The sequence below is a fragment of the Dromiciops gliroides genome, chromosome 3 (assembly GCF_019393635.1).
Source record: "Dromiciops gliroides isolate mDroGli1 chromosome 3, mDroGli1.pri, whole genome shotgun sequence".
NCBI classification, from domain to species: Eukaryota; Metazoa; Chordata; class Mammalia; order Microbiotheria; family Microbiotheriidae; genus Dromiciops; species Dromiciops gliroides.
The window spans coordinates 259006737-259026938 of NC_057863.1; the positions used below are offsets into that span (position 1 = coordinate 259006737).

Here is a 20202-nt window from a genome sequence, read left to right on the forward strand (position 1 = left end):
CTTTGAAGAATTTTTTAAAGTCAGCTATGGTACTTACTGTCATCATGCCATTCAGTACACCGATTTCTGACTTGGGTAGAGCTTGCAATCTTTCCATTGACCACTTTTCAATAACAGATGAAACACGAGGATTATCAATATTGAGTAGCCTAAATCCAGTCATATTTACTCCACTGTATCTGTAGATTTCCAGGTCTAGTGCAAAGAAATCCTGTAGTATTTGACAGAACAGATGACTTAGCACATGTACTGAAGAGATTCTAATGAAATAGTAATGATTTTTTTACCTATTTGATTTTTTTTTGTTAAGGTAAATTTCCTATCCTCATTTTCATTACTTTGACAGATTCCAGAGAAATAAGGAGCTTTGTTTTATTTTTTGATAATATTTTAATTATGACAAACAAACATGAGGAATCTATCAGTATCCAATAATCTCTGTATACTATACAAAGCAAAGATTTTCTAACATATTATAAATTAAAATTTTATTAATAATATTGTTATAATATAAATATAATAACATTTATAAAATTTCTTGTTTATAGGTTCCATTAATACATTCATAGAATATCAGAATTTGGAGTGCCCATTTTGTTGTTGTTGTTGTTGTGCTGTGTTGTTTCAGCCCAGTGCTCTACATACTGTACACCTAGTCGCCTCAATACTTAGCTGCATCACCATGGTGTCTGGCACTGTTGTTGTTGAGTCATTTTCAGTCATCTCCAACTCATCATGATCTCATTTTGGAGGTTTTCTTGGCAAAGATACTGGAATGCTTTGTCCTTTCCTTCTCCAGCTCATTTTACACGTGGAGGAAATGAGGCAAACAAGGTTAAGCAACTTGATGATGGTCATGTAGCTAGTAAGTGTCTGGATTTGAACTTGTGAAGAAGTCTCCTAATTCCAATCCTAGTGCTCTTTCCACTGTACTACCTAGCTGCTTTTCAGTGCCCATAGATATAGTCTATTCCAACTTCTTCATTTTATACAGGAGCACACTGAAGCCTAGAAATATGAAGTGCTTTCCCCAAGGTCATTAAGCTAGAAGTAGTAGCATAGATAAAACTAGATACCAAGTCCCCAGACTTAGAATGCAGTCCTGCTTGGACAATATGTTGCTTTACTAAGAAAACTATAGGATGTCCTGAGCATGTAAGGGATAGGAAGCTAGATGAGTCCATAACTGATCATCAGAACACAAGAAAATGTGAATCTTGTATGTTTAAACACTATAACAAAAATCAATCACTCAATTAATCAATTAATTTATAATTATATACTTTTATTAGTTTATAATTAAAAATAACTTCTGTCTGTATGCCCTGCATAAAGATTTTTGCAGGCAGTAAAAGTAAAAGGCCATATAAACATACACACTATCATAATATATTTACTTCCTTCTGAAGCAGCTTGAAGAGAAAACTGATTCTAGGTATATTTTACAAAAATAATAAATTAGTATAAGCTGTAGGTTTTTGTAAATTGAGCAATCTTATGTTGTTACTTTTATTTATGACAACTATAATAACATTTATATATAATTTGTTACAGGGAGATATATATATGTATATATATATATATATATATATATAGTTTTTTAAGATGATAGATTGCTAGATCTTGAAGCAAGTTTAGAGATCATCTGCCCCAACCACATTTTTCAGATGAAGAAACTGAAGTCCAGAGAAATGAAATGTCTTGTCACCAGATGAATAGTTATAGTTACACAACTCTTAAAAATCAGGACCAAGAGTTGAACCTAGGTCCTCTAACTGCAAATCCAATCTCCACCCCGATCCCACCTGCTCATCACACAGTTCCAAGCCTGGAGTTAAAAAGACTTATCCTCATAACTTCAAATCTAGCCTCAGGTATTTTCTATATATATATGAGTCTGGGCATGTAACTTACCTGTTTGCCTCAGTTCCTTATCTGTAAAATGAGCTGGAGAAGAAAATGGCAAACCATTCAAAAATCTTTGCCAGGAAAACCCCAAATGGGGTCACAAAGAGTCTAAGTAACTACCATGCCATACTATTCACTCATATTTAACTTGTAATCCTTGTTCCAAATAATATACACTTTCATATTCACCAATCATCTCCATTAGTATATTTTGGTAAAATGGAGTTCCTGATAATTTTTATAGCCATAAATAAGGATTTTGCACTCCTGGGGTCCCATAAATACTTATGTGGCATTAAAAAAATAACTGTGATGTCTTCTAGTTGGCATCTAAAGATCCCCTAATCATCAAATGCCCTCAAATGTCTCATTGCCATTATAGCCTGTACTTGGTATAGAAGGTAGGTTTCAGTTTTGAAAGGCAATTTTGTTATTGTTGTTGTTGTTATTGCTTGTCTTTGTTGTTTCTTTATCTTGTTTTCATCTTTTTTTCATGATGTCCAGATAAATGTTCCAGGGAAAAGTTGCTATCCTATTATTATTCTTTTATGTTTAATATTTTTTAATATCCACATGGATGTATAGGATGACTTCTTTATATAATCTGAAAAAAACACTATTTGGATTCAGTCTTACCTTCTGAAGGTTCAGAAAAAGCATTTTTTAAAAAAACAACTCAAGTGACAAAGTGACATGTAACTCATCCTATTCTCATATAGTTTGATTTCTTCTACTAGGTTTCAATGCTATTGGTTTATAAGGGATAATGAATTTGTGGTACATAGTTCTTTCTACTTGATTCTTTCTAGATATTTGGTAGTTGCTAAAATTTTGTAAGAAGCAGGGATATGTTGCAGGTGGCATTATATAATCTTCATCAATCAATAAGTCCAGCCTCCTTGAGGTGAAACCCTCCTGTAATTTCTGATGATAATGACTTGAGTACTCTTTCTACAAACAAATATGCATTATTTAGTCATATGTTTGATGATCTTTGATGTCATATTGTTGGTTGAGTTCATGCAGATGGTACCCATGGAAGGTCTTTTAACTCTGGATCCCAGATTTTTTATAGGCTCCACATAGAGTATAATACTCTCAATTGTTTTTAATGATATCTTTTTTTATGGTGATGCAATTGGGGTTAAGTGACTTACCCAGGTCACACAGCTAGTAAGTGTTAAATGTCTGAGGCTGGGTTTGAACTCAGGTCCGCCTGACTCCAGGGCCAGTGTTCTATCCACTGTGCCACCTAGTTGCCCCTTATCCTCAATTGTTTTTGACTTAACTTCTTGGTGAAATGATATCTACTTGTTCCAAAAATATTTCTTTCAGTTTTTTAACCTGTTTATCATGTGTTCTGAGAATGTATACCAACTCACCTCCACTTTTTTGACACTGTGCCAGTCACACAGTGAATAGAGCATAGGACATGCAGTCAAGATGACCTGAATTAATATCATTCCTCAGACACTTATGAGGAACAAGTCACTTACAAACTTTTTCATTATCATCTGTAAAATGGGGATTAATAGTAGCAATCTCACAAGGTTGTTGTGAGGATTAAATCAGTTAATAAATGCAAAGTGCTTTGCAAACTTTAAAGAGCTTTATAAATGCTAGCTATTATTACTGTTATTATAGTTGCCTTGGGGTGATGGATCCCATGTTGCATTAATATTGTACAGGGTTTGGTTAAGATACTATCTAAAGGGGGCAGCTAGGTGGCGCAGTGGATAAAGCACCGGCCCTGGATTCAGGAGTACCTGAGTTCAAATTCGGCCTCAGACACTTACTAGCTGTGTGACCCTGGGCAAGTCACTTAACCCCCATTGCCCTGCAAAAATTAAAAAAAAAAAAGATACTATCTAAATTTGTTGTTGTCCAGTTTACTGTTCACTATTACTTTCTTTTTTGTGGGGCAATGAGGGTTAAGTGACTTGCCCAGGGTCACACAGCTAGTAAGTGAAAAGTGTCTGAGTCCGGATTTGAACTTAGGTCCCCCTGAATCCAAGGACGGTGCTTTATCCACTGTGCCACCTAGCTGCCCCTTCAGTATTATTTTCACTTATTGATTCAGTTTGACTTCTAGATTCAAGCTCAGTATTCGATCTCTACCTTGCAGTACAGTGAGAACTTTATACTTGTCAAGTACCACCAATGTTTTAAGCTCATTGGAGAGAGATAGAATAGTTTAATACAGAGTTCTTGTGAAGTAATATAAATCATATCTAAATGTGAGTAATAACAGTTTGGTGTGATCTTTAACTTGGAAGCCATACTCAGTTCTATTTAGTAGGCAAAATAATGGGTTTGAGAAGAAGCTGAATCATAGGAGATTAAACTGTTGTTTCGCATAATTAATTCCATGTGGACTTGAAATACTATAGCACCTTCACTTCACATTGTATTTTACATATTTGCAGTAAGGGGTTAATCCATGAGTGTAGGACTAAGTAAAAAACTTTTGATAATTAATTAATACAATATAAATGTTGTGTTCTCAAGGATATTATGGAAGTATATTGTCTTATGGTGATTTGACATCTTTTAGTTTATAATGGATACCAGATTTCTGATAGATAATTCTAGTCACTTGATTGTGCCTTTGTATCTGATAGACCCTTAATTTTTTCAAACTAAAATTTGCAGGCATACAAACTATTGCTTAATTGTATAGTCTTCATAAATTAAATGTCTGTTGGCAACATCCTTGTAGATCCAATGACTATTCTCTATATCTCCTTTCTCTGCCACAGCTCCTCAAAGATGTGCTAGAAATAGTAGGCTTTGCTCTACCTTCTTGAGTCCTGACTCAAGTTTATTCCTGTCCTAGAAATTCCTTAAGAAATGATACAGTATTTCACGCTTTAAAAAAAGTTGCATTCTCACTGTTTTCTGTACAAATCTTATTGCCTTGTCACTTGTTTGACTTTTTCGTTATTATATTGTTGGTTAAATTCATGTGGTTAAGTTCATGTCACCCACTATGGATTTTTAGGTGGTGCATAAACATGTTTGCATAGACTTCATTTAGAAATAGGACATTTTTAGTTACATTTGCTAAGTCCAGTGATCTATACTTGTGTCAGTCTTTACTTTTTCTTAATGAAGTGAGGTCTGTTTATTTCAAAATCCATTGTGTAAAAAGGTGCTTATTGTGTGCTCTGACAACACTTTGAGAAGTGTTAATCATTCTGTAGCTCCTTTGAAGTGATGATTTTGTTTGGATTCCTTCTACATTTATTGTAATTAATTTTACCCGACCAAAAGCATACCTTAAGTTTGGCATTGCTTAAATATTAATTGCTCTAAATGTCTCCACTAAACTTTGACTTCAGGATTCTATTCAATCTCTTAATTCAGTTTTCCCTCTAATAGCTTTATTCTCAATGTGTCTTGCTAGAGAAGACCAAGGTATTTGTATTGCTTCCAATTATTTTCAATTTGACCTCTGGATTCAGACACCAAACTTTCAGTGTTTGTTTTTGTCATGGGACACATGAACAATTTTACATTTATTAAATTCAGATTACATGTTGATATCACTGGAGGAAGTTTCCATATGTTGAAGTACTTGTAATGTCCTTTTATGTGGAGCTATATAACTAACTTGATGCAATCTATGTCTATCAAGTGATTAATAAGATGCTTTGGTGTGACTCCCTCTTTAACCTGAAAGTCCTATTTGAAAGTAATGATAATGGAGTTAACACTAGGAAGAACCATGTCACCATCATCATCATTATTATTATCTTGATCTAGGGCTATGATTTCATTTTATTGATAACTACTAATGTGAAAACTCTCTTCTATAATGTCAATTAGTATCACCTCTGGCAGTGAAAAATTAAATAACTTGGTCGTGGTCACACAGCTAGTATATGTCAGAAGGAAGGCTTGAATCCAGATGGTCTGGACTTCAATACCTGTCCTCTGCTCACTATGCCTCATTTCATTCCTAAGTAGAAAGAAAGATGAATACACAAATAATTGTCTTGATATACACATGATAGCAACTTTAAAAATATTTTTAAAACAAAAACAAAGCTATATTCTATTCCAAAACAGGTATGAATTTTAAAATCTTTGTGAGTTATAGTCATATGCTTTATGTTGGGGGGGAAATTCTTTGCTTTATGAAGGGAGAGAATTGATTAAACGAGCTATCAAGAAAATAATGGGAACTTAATTTCTGTTAAATTGAATGACTAAAATTATGCTTTTCCCAAAATTTAGCTTATATATAATGGGAGGCACACACATATATAATACGTATTTAACACACACATATGTGGAATATGTATTTAATTACATATAAACTATTCCTAAAGATGCAAAATTTTTGAAGGATAAAGCATCATCCAGTCTGAGGAGGTTCTAATTAACCTATGGGTATTCCATTATCAAACAACTATAAGCTATAAAACAGCATTAGAGAAATGCAAAGATATATTGGTTCACGTCTCAGTGTAAAGTGCTTATTCTTTCAGTTTCCTTTAAGAGAATTTTCATTGTAATCCCTTTGCAGGTCATACACAGTAATGTTAGTCTTAATAAATATTGTTTAGCACCACAGAATTTAGAAAGATTTGAAGGAAATTAAAGCAAGTATTCTTTTTCAGTTCCCTTCCTTTAATAATGACAAGGTGAAACTAAATTTACACAGAAATTACCCTCCATGGATCTTTCTCTCATATTACAAAATTTCCTGAGAAATTCTTACCAGGGTTGTGAAAAAGTAGTGATAATATTCAGTCATCATACCCATGAAAAGAATCTGTAAAATACAAAACAATGCCAACAAATTATTGAATGTTGGAAGCTTGGAACTTTGGGAACTTCCTGTTCCTGAGGAACTGCCTCCTTTCTCAAGACAACCCTTTAGGAGAAATTTTCTCTGGTGAAGTTTTTACTGGTGGGATTTATCTACTGAGGACTATACCAGAGACCTGACTCATTCCTTGATCCCAACTCTTTGTTTCAAGGTTGGTGAAGTTGCAACTTTATTTGTTTAATTTTAATGTAATGTACTGTTGGTGTTTAGAGTGATTATTTGGTAATAATTGGCAGCTGAAAACCCAGAAAGTCCCCCTAAGGGACAAGTCACTTAGAGATTTTTTTTTCTCAAAAGGATACTCAGCTTAGGCTAAGGAGTGTTCAGAAGGCATGCACCAGTGGCATACCCTTGGAGAAGTCCTTAATAAGTCTAGAAAGAAAGATAGTTCCCATTCAAAGAGGTTGGGGAAGTCCAGTCCTTTTATTTTTTGAGGGAATTCTCTCTAAATAAATTCTTAATTCAAATTGGGATGCACAACATGTGTTGATCAACTGTGCTAGACTAGATTCTTCTCACCAATACAACGGTACAAGAAAGTTCCAAAGGACACATGATGGAAAAGGCTCTCCAAATCCAGAAAAAAAAGGAACTGTAGAATATCGATGCTGATTTGGATCATACTATTTCTTTTGTTTTTGGTGCTGTTGTTTTTCTTTTTTGAGGTTTTCCCTTTTTGCTCTGATTCTTCTCATATAACATGACTAATGCAGAAATGTGTTTGATGTTATTGTGTGTGTGTGTGTGTGTGTGTGTGTATGTATGTATGTATATAACCTATATCTAGGGGAGGGGGGGAGGGAGGGAAGGGAGGGAGAAAAATTAGAAATTTGAATCTTACATAAACAAATGTTGAGAACTATTTCTACATGTAACTGGAAAATAATAAAATACTTTTATTTTTTAAAAATTGGAGGGGCAGCTAGGTGGCACAGTGGATAGAGCACCAGCCCTGGATTCAGGAGGATCTGAGTTCAAATCCAGCCTCAGACACTTGACAATTACTAGCTGTGTGACCCTAGGCAAATCACTTAACCCCAACAAAAAAGAAAAAAAATTGGGATGAAGAGAGCTAAGATAAGCCCCTTATTAGGGGTCAGGGCTCCCATAAGGAATTTTTCCTTAAGAGATATAGGTGGGACTGGTAAGCTAATTCTTTTTTTTTTTTTTCTTTGCAGGGCAATGATGGATAAGTGACTTGCCCAGAGTCACACAGCTAGTAAGTGTCAAGTGTCTGAAACCACATTTGAACTCAGGTCCTCCTGAATCCAGGGCCAGTGCTTTATCCACTGCGCCACCTAGCTGCCCCCTTTGTTTTTGTTTTTGTTTCTGGGTAAGCTAATTTTGATGAGGAACCAGATTTGATGAAGGAGATAGCTAAGCAAGCAGATACCCCTTAAGGAACTTACCTACTTTCAGTCTAAGAAGGTGAAGGGGTAACAAAAGGAAGATTTCACAAATATTTGCAAAATTAGTTTAAGAAATAAATAGGTCCCAAATTTGATCCAACAAAGGGACTTTCATTTTTAAACTGTGCATGCTAATTTTTATTACATGAATTAAGAACTTTGTGTATATGAAGTTCTGTGTGATTTTTTCAAGTACATGCTTTGGCAAAGAACCTGAAGGGTGGAGTTTTAAAACCACTCTCCCAGCTAACAGGAATTTAGCCCTCATAAATCTCTAGTGAGGAAAAAGGAGGAAGTCTTTGCCAGTAAACACTTTTCTGTGTCTGTCTTTCATATTATTTATGTTTGTAAATCAAACTCGCTTTTTTCCTGGAGCCTTATTAGTCAAAGGAGAAAGTAAAAACTTTTTCTTGAGAAAAAAGTCATTCTTTACCTTCCAACTCTGGATAGGTTGGAAGATAGACAAGAGACACAGATAAGAGGGAATCTGTTCACTAGTCTGCAGAGATTTGTGGCTTTATAAACTAATTAGAGAATAAATTTGTGACTGAAATATAATTTCTCTTGTGAATTTTCAAAATGTGGTTTGAATACTTTTTAAAATGCTGAAATGTTTTAGTGAATTTTGGGGTAACACTAAAATTTATTTTAAGGAAAAACAAAAATAAAACTATGGATATTACATGGAAATAACACTTAGATCTTTTATCACTCTATTCCCAGAAAGTGAGATTTACTGTTTTAGTGAAAGGTAGAAGGCAAATTTACTAATAAAAAAAAAAGGGAACCAAAGCTAGTTTGAAAGTAGTGTTAGTGTAATTCCAAAATGGAAAAACCCCCAAGTTTGCAGTTTATATTTATCTGGTGCTTAAGTACTGCCTATTATTAACTTTTTCTTGGTTCACAAAATGAGAAAAGCTTGTGCATAAAATTAGATACTTGGAAGTTTTGCAAATTAAAACTAAGTACAAATCAGTTGAGAAAGAAATTTTTAATTGGTGTTTGTTTTGAAATTAGAAAATTGACTGTAAATTAGATTCCCAAACTCAAGTATGGATATTAATTGGAATAGATTTGGAATGACTTTCAAAAGAGATGAGGCTCTTACACATTTTATAATATAATTTTTATAATAGAAGCATGAGACAGGATTTGGGGTTAGATTCACTTAATCATGATCACACACGAAATTAAAGCTAAAATTGATCTAATTAAAAGAGATAAACAGGGAAACTGCATTGTGATAAAAGGAACCATAGATAATGAAGTAATATCAATACTAAATTTTGTGTACCAAATGCTATGGTAATCCAAATTTTTAAAGGAAAAATTAAATTAATTACAGGTGGAAATAGCAAAATAGTGGGTGACTTTAACATTCCTCTCTCAGAACTAGATAAATCTAACTAAAAAATAAAAAAGTCAAGGAGATGAATCAAATCTTAGAAAAGCTAGATATGATAGATATCTGGAGAGAATTGAATGGAATAGAAAGGAGTATACCTTTTTCTCAGAAGTATATGGTACCTTTACAAAAATTGACCATATATTTAGCCATAAAATTTTAGTTAGTAGTTAAATGCAGAATATTAAATGCTGCCTTTTACATATCATAAAACAGTAAAATTAATAAGGGACCATGGAAACACAGATTAAAAATAGAGACTGGGGCAGCTAGGTGGCGCAGTGGATAGAGCACCGGCCCTGGAGTCGGGAGTACCTGAGTTCAAATCTGGCCTCAGACACTTGACACTTACTAGCTGTGTGACCCTGGGCAAGTCACTTAACTCTCATTGCCCCACAAAAAAAAATAGAGACTAAAAAACTAATCTTAAAGAATTAGTGGGTTAAAGAATAAGTCATAGAAACAACAAATGATTTTATTAAAGAGAATACTAATAATTAGACAACACACCAAAATCTATGGGATGCAATAAAAGCAGTAATTAGAGGAAAATGTATATCTCTAAATGCTTATATCAATAAAATAAGGAAAGGAGATCAATGAATTGGGTATGCAATTAAAAATAGAAAAAGAAAAAAATTTAAATCCCCAATTAAATAACAAATTGGAAATACTAAAAATTAAAAGTGAGATTTATAAAATTGAATATAAGAAAACCATTGAATTAATCAATAAAACCAGGAGTTGATTTTATTTTAAAACAATAAAATAGATAAACCATTGTTTAATATGATTTTTTTCACAAGAGAACCAAATGACTGTATCAAAAATTAAATGAATGAATATATCATTAATTAAGATGAAATCAAAGCAATTACTATGAGTTTTTCCCAATTATATATTTTATTATTATATTATATTATAATGCATTACATTGTTATACATTATAACAAATATTATTATTTCATTATATATATATATATGATATATTGTACACACACTTATTTGTGTCTAGTGGTAGCCATCTCTAGGGTGGTGGTGGGGTAGGCAAGAGAAAAAAGGAGAAAAAATTTACATGGTAATTTTGTTGTATATTTGAAAGTAATAGAAAATTGTGCATAATAGATTTGTAGTTTCATGTGCAATCATCTTTTTTTAATGATACTATGTTATGGAAATGCTTGTTTTATTCCATAAATTAAAAATAAATAAGAAACAAATAATCCCAAATATTCCCTACTATATGCACAATATGACTTATCAACAGGTATATAATTCAGTAAAATTCTACTGAACTTCCTTAGTTTCATTGCTCTTTAATGGCTCTAATAACTGATATTGTCAATCAAACCTACATGGTTGTATTTTTATAATTTGTAGTAAATTAAAACTAAATAGCCTCTTTGAGAATAAAAAATTCTAATTTCCCTCTAATGCCTACTTCCTCCATACCCACCTTACCTGTTTAAGTATTTCAGCTGCCATTTCATATGAACAATCAAATATCACATAGAACTCCTTGCTTTTCTTCATTTCCTTCAGCAAAGGCTTGGCATCTTTATTCCCAGAGGGCAGTTGTCGGATTTTTATTTTAATGTTGTATTTGGAAGGAGCCTTGATCAGCTCTTGCAGACGAATTAGACCTAAAAATTATATAATCATACAACCAAAGCTTTTGTTGATTGTTCACTACAATTTCATCAGTTATGTCATTCTCAATAAATTTCAGGCTGCCACTATTCAAATCTTATACTTTTGACTGCTGATTTTGTTAACTCTCTTTCTTTGATGCTTTATACAGAAACGTATTAACATCTTAATATGTTTGCCTTGGAAGTATTATATTATTATCCTCATTTGATAAATGAGAACTTGAGACTAATGGCGATGATTGACTAAAGTTGTTACATAGCTAGTAAGTAATGAAGCTAGCAAACAGTAAATATTATTACAACTGGTAAAGAAAATGTAAACAAACTATATTTGTTGTTAATTGTTCTTTCTATAAGGTTGGTTCTTAGCTACATTTACATTTCTATCCATTGGATTTACCCCCTGAAAAATATGCTTCTCTGGGACTCTCATTCCTTTTAGCACACACCAAAAAAGGTAATACAAAAGATTGAATGCATTTTTTAAATATCCTTTTTGTGTTTTCTTTTTTAAGGAGAGCTAATTCCACCAGAATAAATTGAATGTCCCCTACTTACTTATGTTCAGTGTAAAAATACAGATATCAAAAAGGAAATAGAAAAGAATAGGAAAGAGGTATAGTAAGTCAAAGGAAAGGAAGAAGGGACAACCAATACTCATTTCTTAGTCCATTTAAAAATTTTATCTAATTAATAATTATAGAATTGACAGTTGGAAGGTTTAGTGACTTGAGCAAGACCAGACACGTTAAAAAGTAATAACTGTGGGATTTAAACTCAGGTCATCTGACTTGAAATCTAGTGCTCCTTCCACCACAAGATGCAGCCCATTTCTGACAATAAACCATCAACAATAAGACCGCTAAGAAAATAAAATGAATACTTATTTTTGGTTAGATGCTTTTTGCTAGTGTGGTCCCTAAGATAGGATTCAGACTGGTCACAATTTCAAAAACAAATTAGTGAAAAAATTATCTCTAGATTTTAATGAACTTCAAGCTGAATATAGTTTCTTAAAGCAGTTAAAGCTCAAACATTGCATTTAAGAAACATTCTCAGTTTCATTTGAGAAACAGCAGAATAAGCTTTTAAAGCTTAGTTTTCATTCTTATCACAATGAAACCAGGAAGGAATTTGGAGAGAAAATGAGTTCTGTTTTAGACATGTTGAATTTAAGATGTCTAATAGGCAGTTGGAGATGTGAAATTGGAGCCCAACAGAGAGGTTATATAAATAGTTGTGAGAATCATCTGTAGAAAGATAATAATTGAATCTATGGGAGACAATGAGATCACCAAGCCATATATCATAGAGGAAGAAAAGAGACCATACCTTCTATTTCTTTTTTCAATGACTATATGGTATTCTGCTGATCCCTTCTCAGGGATGATAGTAGTGGGAGTAAAAACCCTGTAAAAGTTGTTATGGGAGGCAGCTTGGTGGGGCAGTGGATAGAGCACTGGCCCTGGATTCAGGAGGATCTGAGTTCATGATATAATAGTATCTTTTGTCTTAAATATTTGTCAGGTGAAATATAATTGATAATGCAAGTGAATGATTCCAGTAAGCATAGAATTAACATAAAAAAATGAATGCTTATTCACACAAATATAACTATTTTGAAAAGACCTTTTGTTACATTAAGAACACTAATGCTAACTTTTCTAATTTAATGTATAGAGTGGGTCCAACAAGTTTAATACAAAAGGCTAATAGCAATATTATATATTAATTGTATAGGGAATAGTAAGTACTTGATGAAGGTGGACAAAAGAAATAAGGTTAATTGTAGGAAGTTATAACTAATTTTATGATAAAATGTTTTATTTCAATAACAGAGCGACAAACTTGGAGTCAGGGATTTAATTTTGCAATTCTTAAAGCACCATGTAAATTTTTGCTAATTTTTCATAAATTTTCCAAAACCTAGGGTAATTGATATTAAATTAGAAGAATTAATCTTTAATTTAGGCTAGGATAGGTCTATCATCCATTTTCCATAAAGGAATAGGCTTACTTTTTAACTTTAAAGTACATTATTTTAGTAGTTGTTCTCTCTTGCATACCTTTCTTCTAAATTTCCTAATCATTTAGATAATTTTACCTTCTATGCCATAATCCTATTTAGGGAACAGAATCTTTGGTCACTGTTATGATAGTGAGAGACAAACTTAACTTGTTTCTATAAACCTTGCACTAAAAGTAAAATAACAGGTGTCACCCAAAGGGTGTTTGTTAATATCTCCCTGAATTTCAATGAAAAAGCAAACATTCTAAGGAGGAATGACTAAAAAAGACTAGGAAATAAAGGGGAAAATTTAGAAAATGTATTTGCTATCAGGTTTATGACTATTTTACTTGACTTTCATGATTTTAATACCAGAGACTTTGACATCACCATATTGGCAGATAACATCTTCAGTAAGTCCCATACCTGTGTTGTCTTCATATACCACAGTCACTATTTTCCAGTTATAATAGAGTATTAAGTCCAGGACTGCCCTACTGAAGGCTGCATAATCCGGATAGAGGTTGATATAAAACATATCATTTTTATCCATTGTAGGGTGTTTCCAGTGAGTCTGTATGTGAGGAACTTCAAGAGCATTGCAAATAGACTGTACTGCACTGACTGAAGAGATATGCGATGGGCCAAAAAGTGCTGCTACCCCAAGTGCAAGCTGGTCACAGGCTGAGGGAGGAAATGGAAGAGAAGAAAAATAAAGGGAAAGATGGGAAGGGGGAAAGAGGAAAGAGAAAAGGGATGAGGGATAAAGAAAGAAAATTGTGAACTTTTTTTTTCTTTCAAATTTCCTTGTGCATCTAACCTCTTGGATTTTTTTTTCCTACCAGGCTCTATGAAAAAGATGTATGGCTTGGCTAGCTAAGAACATGGAATGTTAGAGTACTTAAAAAAATAATTTAAATTAAAATTTTTTTAATAATTTAAATATATAATTGATTATTATGAAATCAGAGGATATCAAATAAAAACCAGCTGATAAACTCATTTCATTAACTTAAGATGGAGACCTACTTAGTGTACTTTTGTCATCCTGACAAGCTATTTGTCAAATGGATGTCATATGAATTAGTTCTTTTCAGATGTAGAGAAATAATGAAAGTCTTCATTTAAACAATAAATAAAAGAAAGGTGTTCTAGATAAGGAGGCAAACTGCTGATCCCCCAAAGGAGTTAATATTGATTGATTTTGAGCTAGAAAACACATAAAGCATTCATAAAACGCACCCAAGACTTTTACAATAATTACTAAGCAAAATGAAAGCTTCATAAATTCACATTTTGGTACCATTGATTTAGTTGGTAAAACTAAAGTTTTATGAAATTCTAACATTTATAATTATTAAAATACATTCAATTTAATGAAATATTTTATTATATATTATATTAGAAATTATATTATACTTAAAACTACTTGTAAAGACAGGTTTTAAAATAAAAATTAAATAGCATATTAATGTAGAAATTTCATAAGAATTCCAGGAGTAAAATTATTGTTGCTCAGTTGTTTCAGTCATGTCCAACTCTTCGTGACACTGTTTTGGGTTTTCTTGACCTTTGCCATTATTATTATATATGTTATATATATATTAGAATTGTTTGCCATTTCCTTCTCCAAGTAAAATTAGGTGACTTTAAAATGTGAGTTTGGAGACTGATCTGGAAAAGATAATGAATATTTTAAAAAATCTTTTCCTTTTCAATTTCCTTTATAATAAGATCTGTTGACATAAACCTATCAGCAGAAAAGTTTTTGTTGATGTCTCCCATATCAAATAGTATCTATGAGACAGATCAGCTTATAATTCTCTGTATTAAAATTTAATTCTTCACCAGTTGTAGTGAAATTATTTTCATTGTTCTCAAGTTCAATATTTGAATGTAGTCTCTTTGGTTATCCAGAAGGATCCATTGTTACCTAAAATGTTTTATACAGACATATAAGATGGAGTGAATTTTGTTCTAATATTTAGTTCTGCATACCTTCTCTGATTTCTGTTTGATAATGATTTGGATAAATGGGTTTCTTCACTATTTGCATATGTGTTAATTGTGGAATTGTTATTTGGTAGGAAAAAGGTGAAACCTTCATATGGAGCTTGTGTTCCTCATTCCCTCCAAGGATGACATAAGGATCAGAAATTATATATATATATATATATATATATATATATATATATATATATATATATATAATTTATTTATTTGCAGGGCAATGGGGGTTAAGTGACTTGCCCAGGGTCACACAGCTAGTAAGTGTCAAGTGTCTGAGGACAGATTTGAACTCACATACTCCTGAATCCAGGGCCGGTGCTTTATCCACTCAGCCACCTAGCTGCCCTGATCAGAAATTATATTGAACATGATCATGCCCCCCCCCCAGCCTAATAATATTTAAGACAGCTAATAGATATAATTCTAGAGCAGTCCTCCCTCCCTCTGAGGAGAGCAGAGTGGCCTCTAATTTTCTACTTTTCTCCTGGCAGGAACTAAAGTTTCCTTTGGAGAAAGCTGGGGAAGTAGAGCCTAAAGATGTCTGTTCTGCCACCCTTCAAACCACACAACACCAACCTCATGCTAAGAGGGTTGGGGAGGAGAGGGGGAGAGACAGAGCTCATTTCACATCAGTTCTCACTATACATGTAGTAATTATTACACTCATTTTATATGTATATGTATGTATGTGTGTATATATGCACAATATATACAAACATATGCACATATATGTATACACACATATATTTGTTATATATACTGACGTTAGACTATCAAATATACATTATCAAATATATTAGAGCAGCAGTTGTTAAGCATTTAACAGCACATTGCTAAGTGCAACCATATAATTGCCTTGTAGTGTCCTAGTTTAGAGAACTAACATCATATGTATATACTCATATTTTTAAGCACACAACAATCTGAAAGGAATTTTCTGATGAGAGTCCTTAAGCAGATTAGATAAATCAGATACTTAAAATCTGCCCAGGAAGGGAGAAAAAGTGGCACTGTTTGTTTCACATATTGAATCCTAATATTTCTCTGATATTTGGGAAGAGAGAAAAAAATCATGAAGGCACAATTTGACCTGATATTTTTGCAGCTTTAAAATTTTATGCCATATGAACTATGTCAAGGAGATTTGAGCTTATGAGAATAATAATCATCATCTTTCACAAGGTTTTATTTGACGGTAGTGTAGAATTTTATCTTTGTATTGTGTGTGTATGTGTGTATGTAATATCCGCTCATTTCCAAGGTATAAAAGTTCACCCTCAAAATTTCACAATTGACTGGTTCTCAATTAGAGCTCGTAAGAGTGAGTCCTTTTTCAAGAAATAATTCGGCACTTTAGGGTTGACATTTTCTATTGACAAATAAGCTAGTTAATTAGAAAGCTGCAGCAAGCAGAAACAGGGAGCATCAATTCATCCATGATGTTGTAGAAATGGAATGAATAATGAGTTTGCTAATCACCTTGACTTGCTTGAGCTCCCTTATTATCCAGAATAGGCTGAAATAAACTGAGAATCAAAATCAGCCAATCAGGAGGCAGAATGAGTGTTGCTCCAGTTTGACATACTAGTGATCCTTTGCCGTGTCTACTGGGTGAACCCAGAACACCTCTGCTTCGCCAGTAACCACAGAACTGGCTCAAACTGGTTCATACTAGTCCCAAATGGACAGAGCTTGCACAAATATCCTGGTTCCAGGACTCAGTATTCCTCCTATTCTCCAGCCTTCCTTTGTTGTAAAAACCATATAAACCACTCTCTACACCACAATATTTGAAGCCACAGACGAGGTTCTGCTGTTTCCCCACACGCATGCACATGTGATACTTGCCAATAAATGCTTCCAGGTTTTGCACTTGTTCCCTGTTCAGGAAGATACTGTACCCCAGTTAATCAAATTGCCAATTAATATGAAAAACTGAATTTTCTTACAAAAGATTCATATAACACTGTACTTTAAAATAGTGTAGATACAAAGTAGACATATTACTAAATGAAAAATTTTAAAGCATGAAAATATTTACCTTTTCTTGAGGCTTCAAAACTATCAAAAAGATTAATTCTCTGGATATCATAAGTTAATGTGTTATTAAGTATAAGTGTTCGATTTCTGTTAATATTGGTTACTGCAAACTTGAAAGCTAATTCTTCAACGTTAACTGCTTCGTTTTCTGCTGTTTCAAAAATCCCTCCTGTAGAAGCAAAAGATAAATAAGAAACATTATTCATGTTATTTTGTTTGGTGGAAGTTGTCATACAGACATGAGAAGATGAAACTGAAAATCATAAGTAGTCAACTCACCATAGGGTTAAAATTTGTTTTCTATATGATTTGGCAAACAAGGAAAAATCGTTCAATTTCTAAATGTACACATACTCTCTATATAAAAATTCAGAAAGATGTAGTGCTTTTTTTTTTTTTTTAGGCAATGGGGGTTAAGTGACTTGCCCAGGGTCACACAGCTAGTAAGTGTCAAGTGTCTGAGGTCGGATTTGAACTCAGGTACTCCTGAATCCAGAGCCGGTGCTTTAACCACTGCGCCATCTAGCTGCCCCAAGATGTAGTGCTTTTTGACAATGGAAAATGACAAATTCTCCCCCTGCCCCCAAAAAAGTATTTTATAAATACTAAGTGATGATATCTCTCGAGTGGTGATGTCATGATTTTTTTCTTAGTGGAAATGAATAAAATATGACAAATAATTTCTAAAACTAAGATTAAGAAAATCTTAATCACTAATTTTTTTTTCAGCTCTCGGCCCTGAGTCTAGAGTTGGCCGACCAGCTTTTATTTCCTCTCTAGAGGGGACATTCCTGCGACCTTGTGTGTGGCTACAGGACACAAACTTGAAAGGGGTGGACACATCCATTCGGGATGAGACTTGAAGAACTAGACAAGTTCACAAGGGCTCTTCCTGCCCCTCATTTTGCCCCTCTGTAGCACTTCCCTTGGGAAGGGCAGCTCTTGGCATTACTGGAAGTATCTGCTGGTGTTGGCTCTGGGGGAGGGGGGAGCTGCTCCACTGGGGAAGGAGGGAGTGGGACGTCCAGCCCCATCCCTGGTATCTGCTCTGGAAAAAAACAACTCCTAAGGCTTGACCGGTATGTCTCCTCCCCTGAACGGAATCCGTGGGTCTTGGGGGCCACTGCTCAATCCTGGTGGCCGGCCCTTTAAATGTCCATCTCAAACTGTGACTCTTCATGGCTTCCTGGTTTATCCTCATGGCTGTTGGGTAGGTGGTTTGGGTTCCTTTCAGTAGCAGGCTCATCATCAGGGGGGCTGGTGACCCCAGGAATGGTGGGCAGATCTCGGGGAGGTGTTTTGGCCACAGGAGAGTTACGACATTCCATCAAAACTTCCGGTCATAGATGATCCTAGTACCTCCGGGGGTGGTGCTGAAGAGCGTGCCTCCCGGAGTGGTGCTGTAATCCCCACCTGACGGGTGGCGGGGATGGCCCGGCTCGGCGTCTGGCCGCAGCTCCTTCCCTCAGACATGGTCTCGGCCTCCACTACTTTAATTTTTTTAAATTTATTTATTTATTTATTTATTTATTCATTCGTTCGTTCATTCATTCATTCGTTCATTCATTCATTCATTCATTTATTTATTTTTCCTGTTACATGTAAAGAGTTCTCAACTTTTGTTTATACAAGCTTTCCAATTTCAGATTTTTCTCCCTCCCTCCCCTCCCTCCCCCCTCCCCTAGACATATATATATATATATATATATACATACACACATAATAACATTAATCCTATTTCTGCATTAGTCATGTTATAAGAGAAAAATCAGAGCAATGATGAAAAACCTCAAAATAGAAAAAACAACAGCACCAAAAACAAAAGAAATAGTATGGTTCATTCAGCATCTATACTCCACAGTTCTTTTTTTTTTCCTTGGATTTGGAGATCCTCTTCTATCATGAGTTCCCTGGAACTCTTCTGTACCATTGCATTGGTGAGAAGAATATAGTCCATCACAGTAGATCAACACTCAATGTTGATGATACTGTGTACAATGTTCTTCTGGTTCTGCTCATCTCACTCATCATCAGCTCATGTAAGACCCTCCAGGTTTCTCTGAACTCCTCCTGCTCATCATTTCTTACAGCACAATAGTATTCCATTGTATTCATATACCACAACTTGTCCAGCCATTCCCCAATTGATGGGCATCCCCTCAACTTCCAATTCCTTGCCACCACATAAAGAGCAGCTATAAATATTTTTGTACATGTGGGTCCCTTTCCCCTTTCCATGATCTCTTTGGGAAAAAGACCTAAAAGTGGTATTGCTGGGTCAAAGGGTAGGCACAGCTTTATAGCCCTTTGGGCATAATTCCAAATTGCTCTCCAGAATGGTTGGATCAGTTCACATTTATTATTTTCCTTTTTTGTCATTTTAGGCAATCTGATAGGTACCCATTTTATAAAGCAAAGTTCACCTCCGTAAAACTCTTATTCAGATGCATTATTGTGATGTAAATGTGAGTTTTGAGTCTCAAAAGCTATCATAGCAGAGCACAAGGCCTGATAGGTTCTGTTAAAATGGAAAGAATTCAAATATGATCCCAATGAAAAGCTATGTTTGGACCAGTCTTGCTAAGTTTGGAGAGGTTAAGTATCAGTAGGCTGCCCATTAATTGATGAATTCTTTAGCCATAATGATCCACAAAACAAAGATAAATACAAAATAATCTCCACTCCTGCATAGTCTTTTCTTTCCTTTTGTAGTGACAATGGCAAAAAAGAAGATGGGGGTAAGCAGGTAGACTAAGAATCACAGAATTTTAGACCATTTTTGGAAATTATGTGTTTTGTTTTAAGCAAAGCAAAAATTTGTGTGCAGTTTCCCTCCTCTGTCTACCCCAGATCTGTGATCTGTAACTGGGTAGTGGACCACAAAGCTGCCAGATGGCACCCATTCTTTTTTTTTTTTTTTTGCGGGGCAATGG

The 20202-nt window shown here is 34.1% G+C and overlaps 1 protein-coding gene and 1 pseudogene across 3 annotated transcripts in view; both read right to left on the reverse strand.

The window, feature by feature from the left end:
- GRIK1 (glutamate ionotropic receptor kainate type subunit 1) overlaps positions 1 to 20202 on the reverse strand; it is a 133344-nt gene that overhangs the window by 56365 nt on the left and 56777 nt on the right. For 2 of the 3 annotated variants that reach the window (XM_043994662.1, XM_043994663.1), the window contains exons 2-6: positions 17271 to 17438; positions 13646 to 13903; positions 11021 to 11202; positions 6635 to 6688; positions 38 to 211 (exon numbers count right to left, since the gene is read on the reverse strand). In XM_043994662.1, the coding sequence (XP_043850597.1) occupies positions 38 to 211; positions 6635 to 6688; positions 11021 to 11202; positions 13646 to 13903; positions 17271 to 17438 (836 nt within the window). The remainder of the gene's footprint in view (positions 1 to 37; positions 212 to 6634; positions 6689 to 11020; positions 11203 to 13645; positions 13904 to 17270; positions 17439 to 20202) is intronic. The other variant, XM_043994661.1, reaches the window with a different exon arrangement.
- Positions 18418 to 18742, reverse strand: LOC122745324 (annotated as a pseudogene).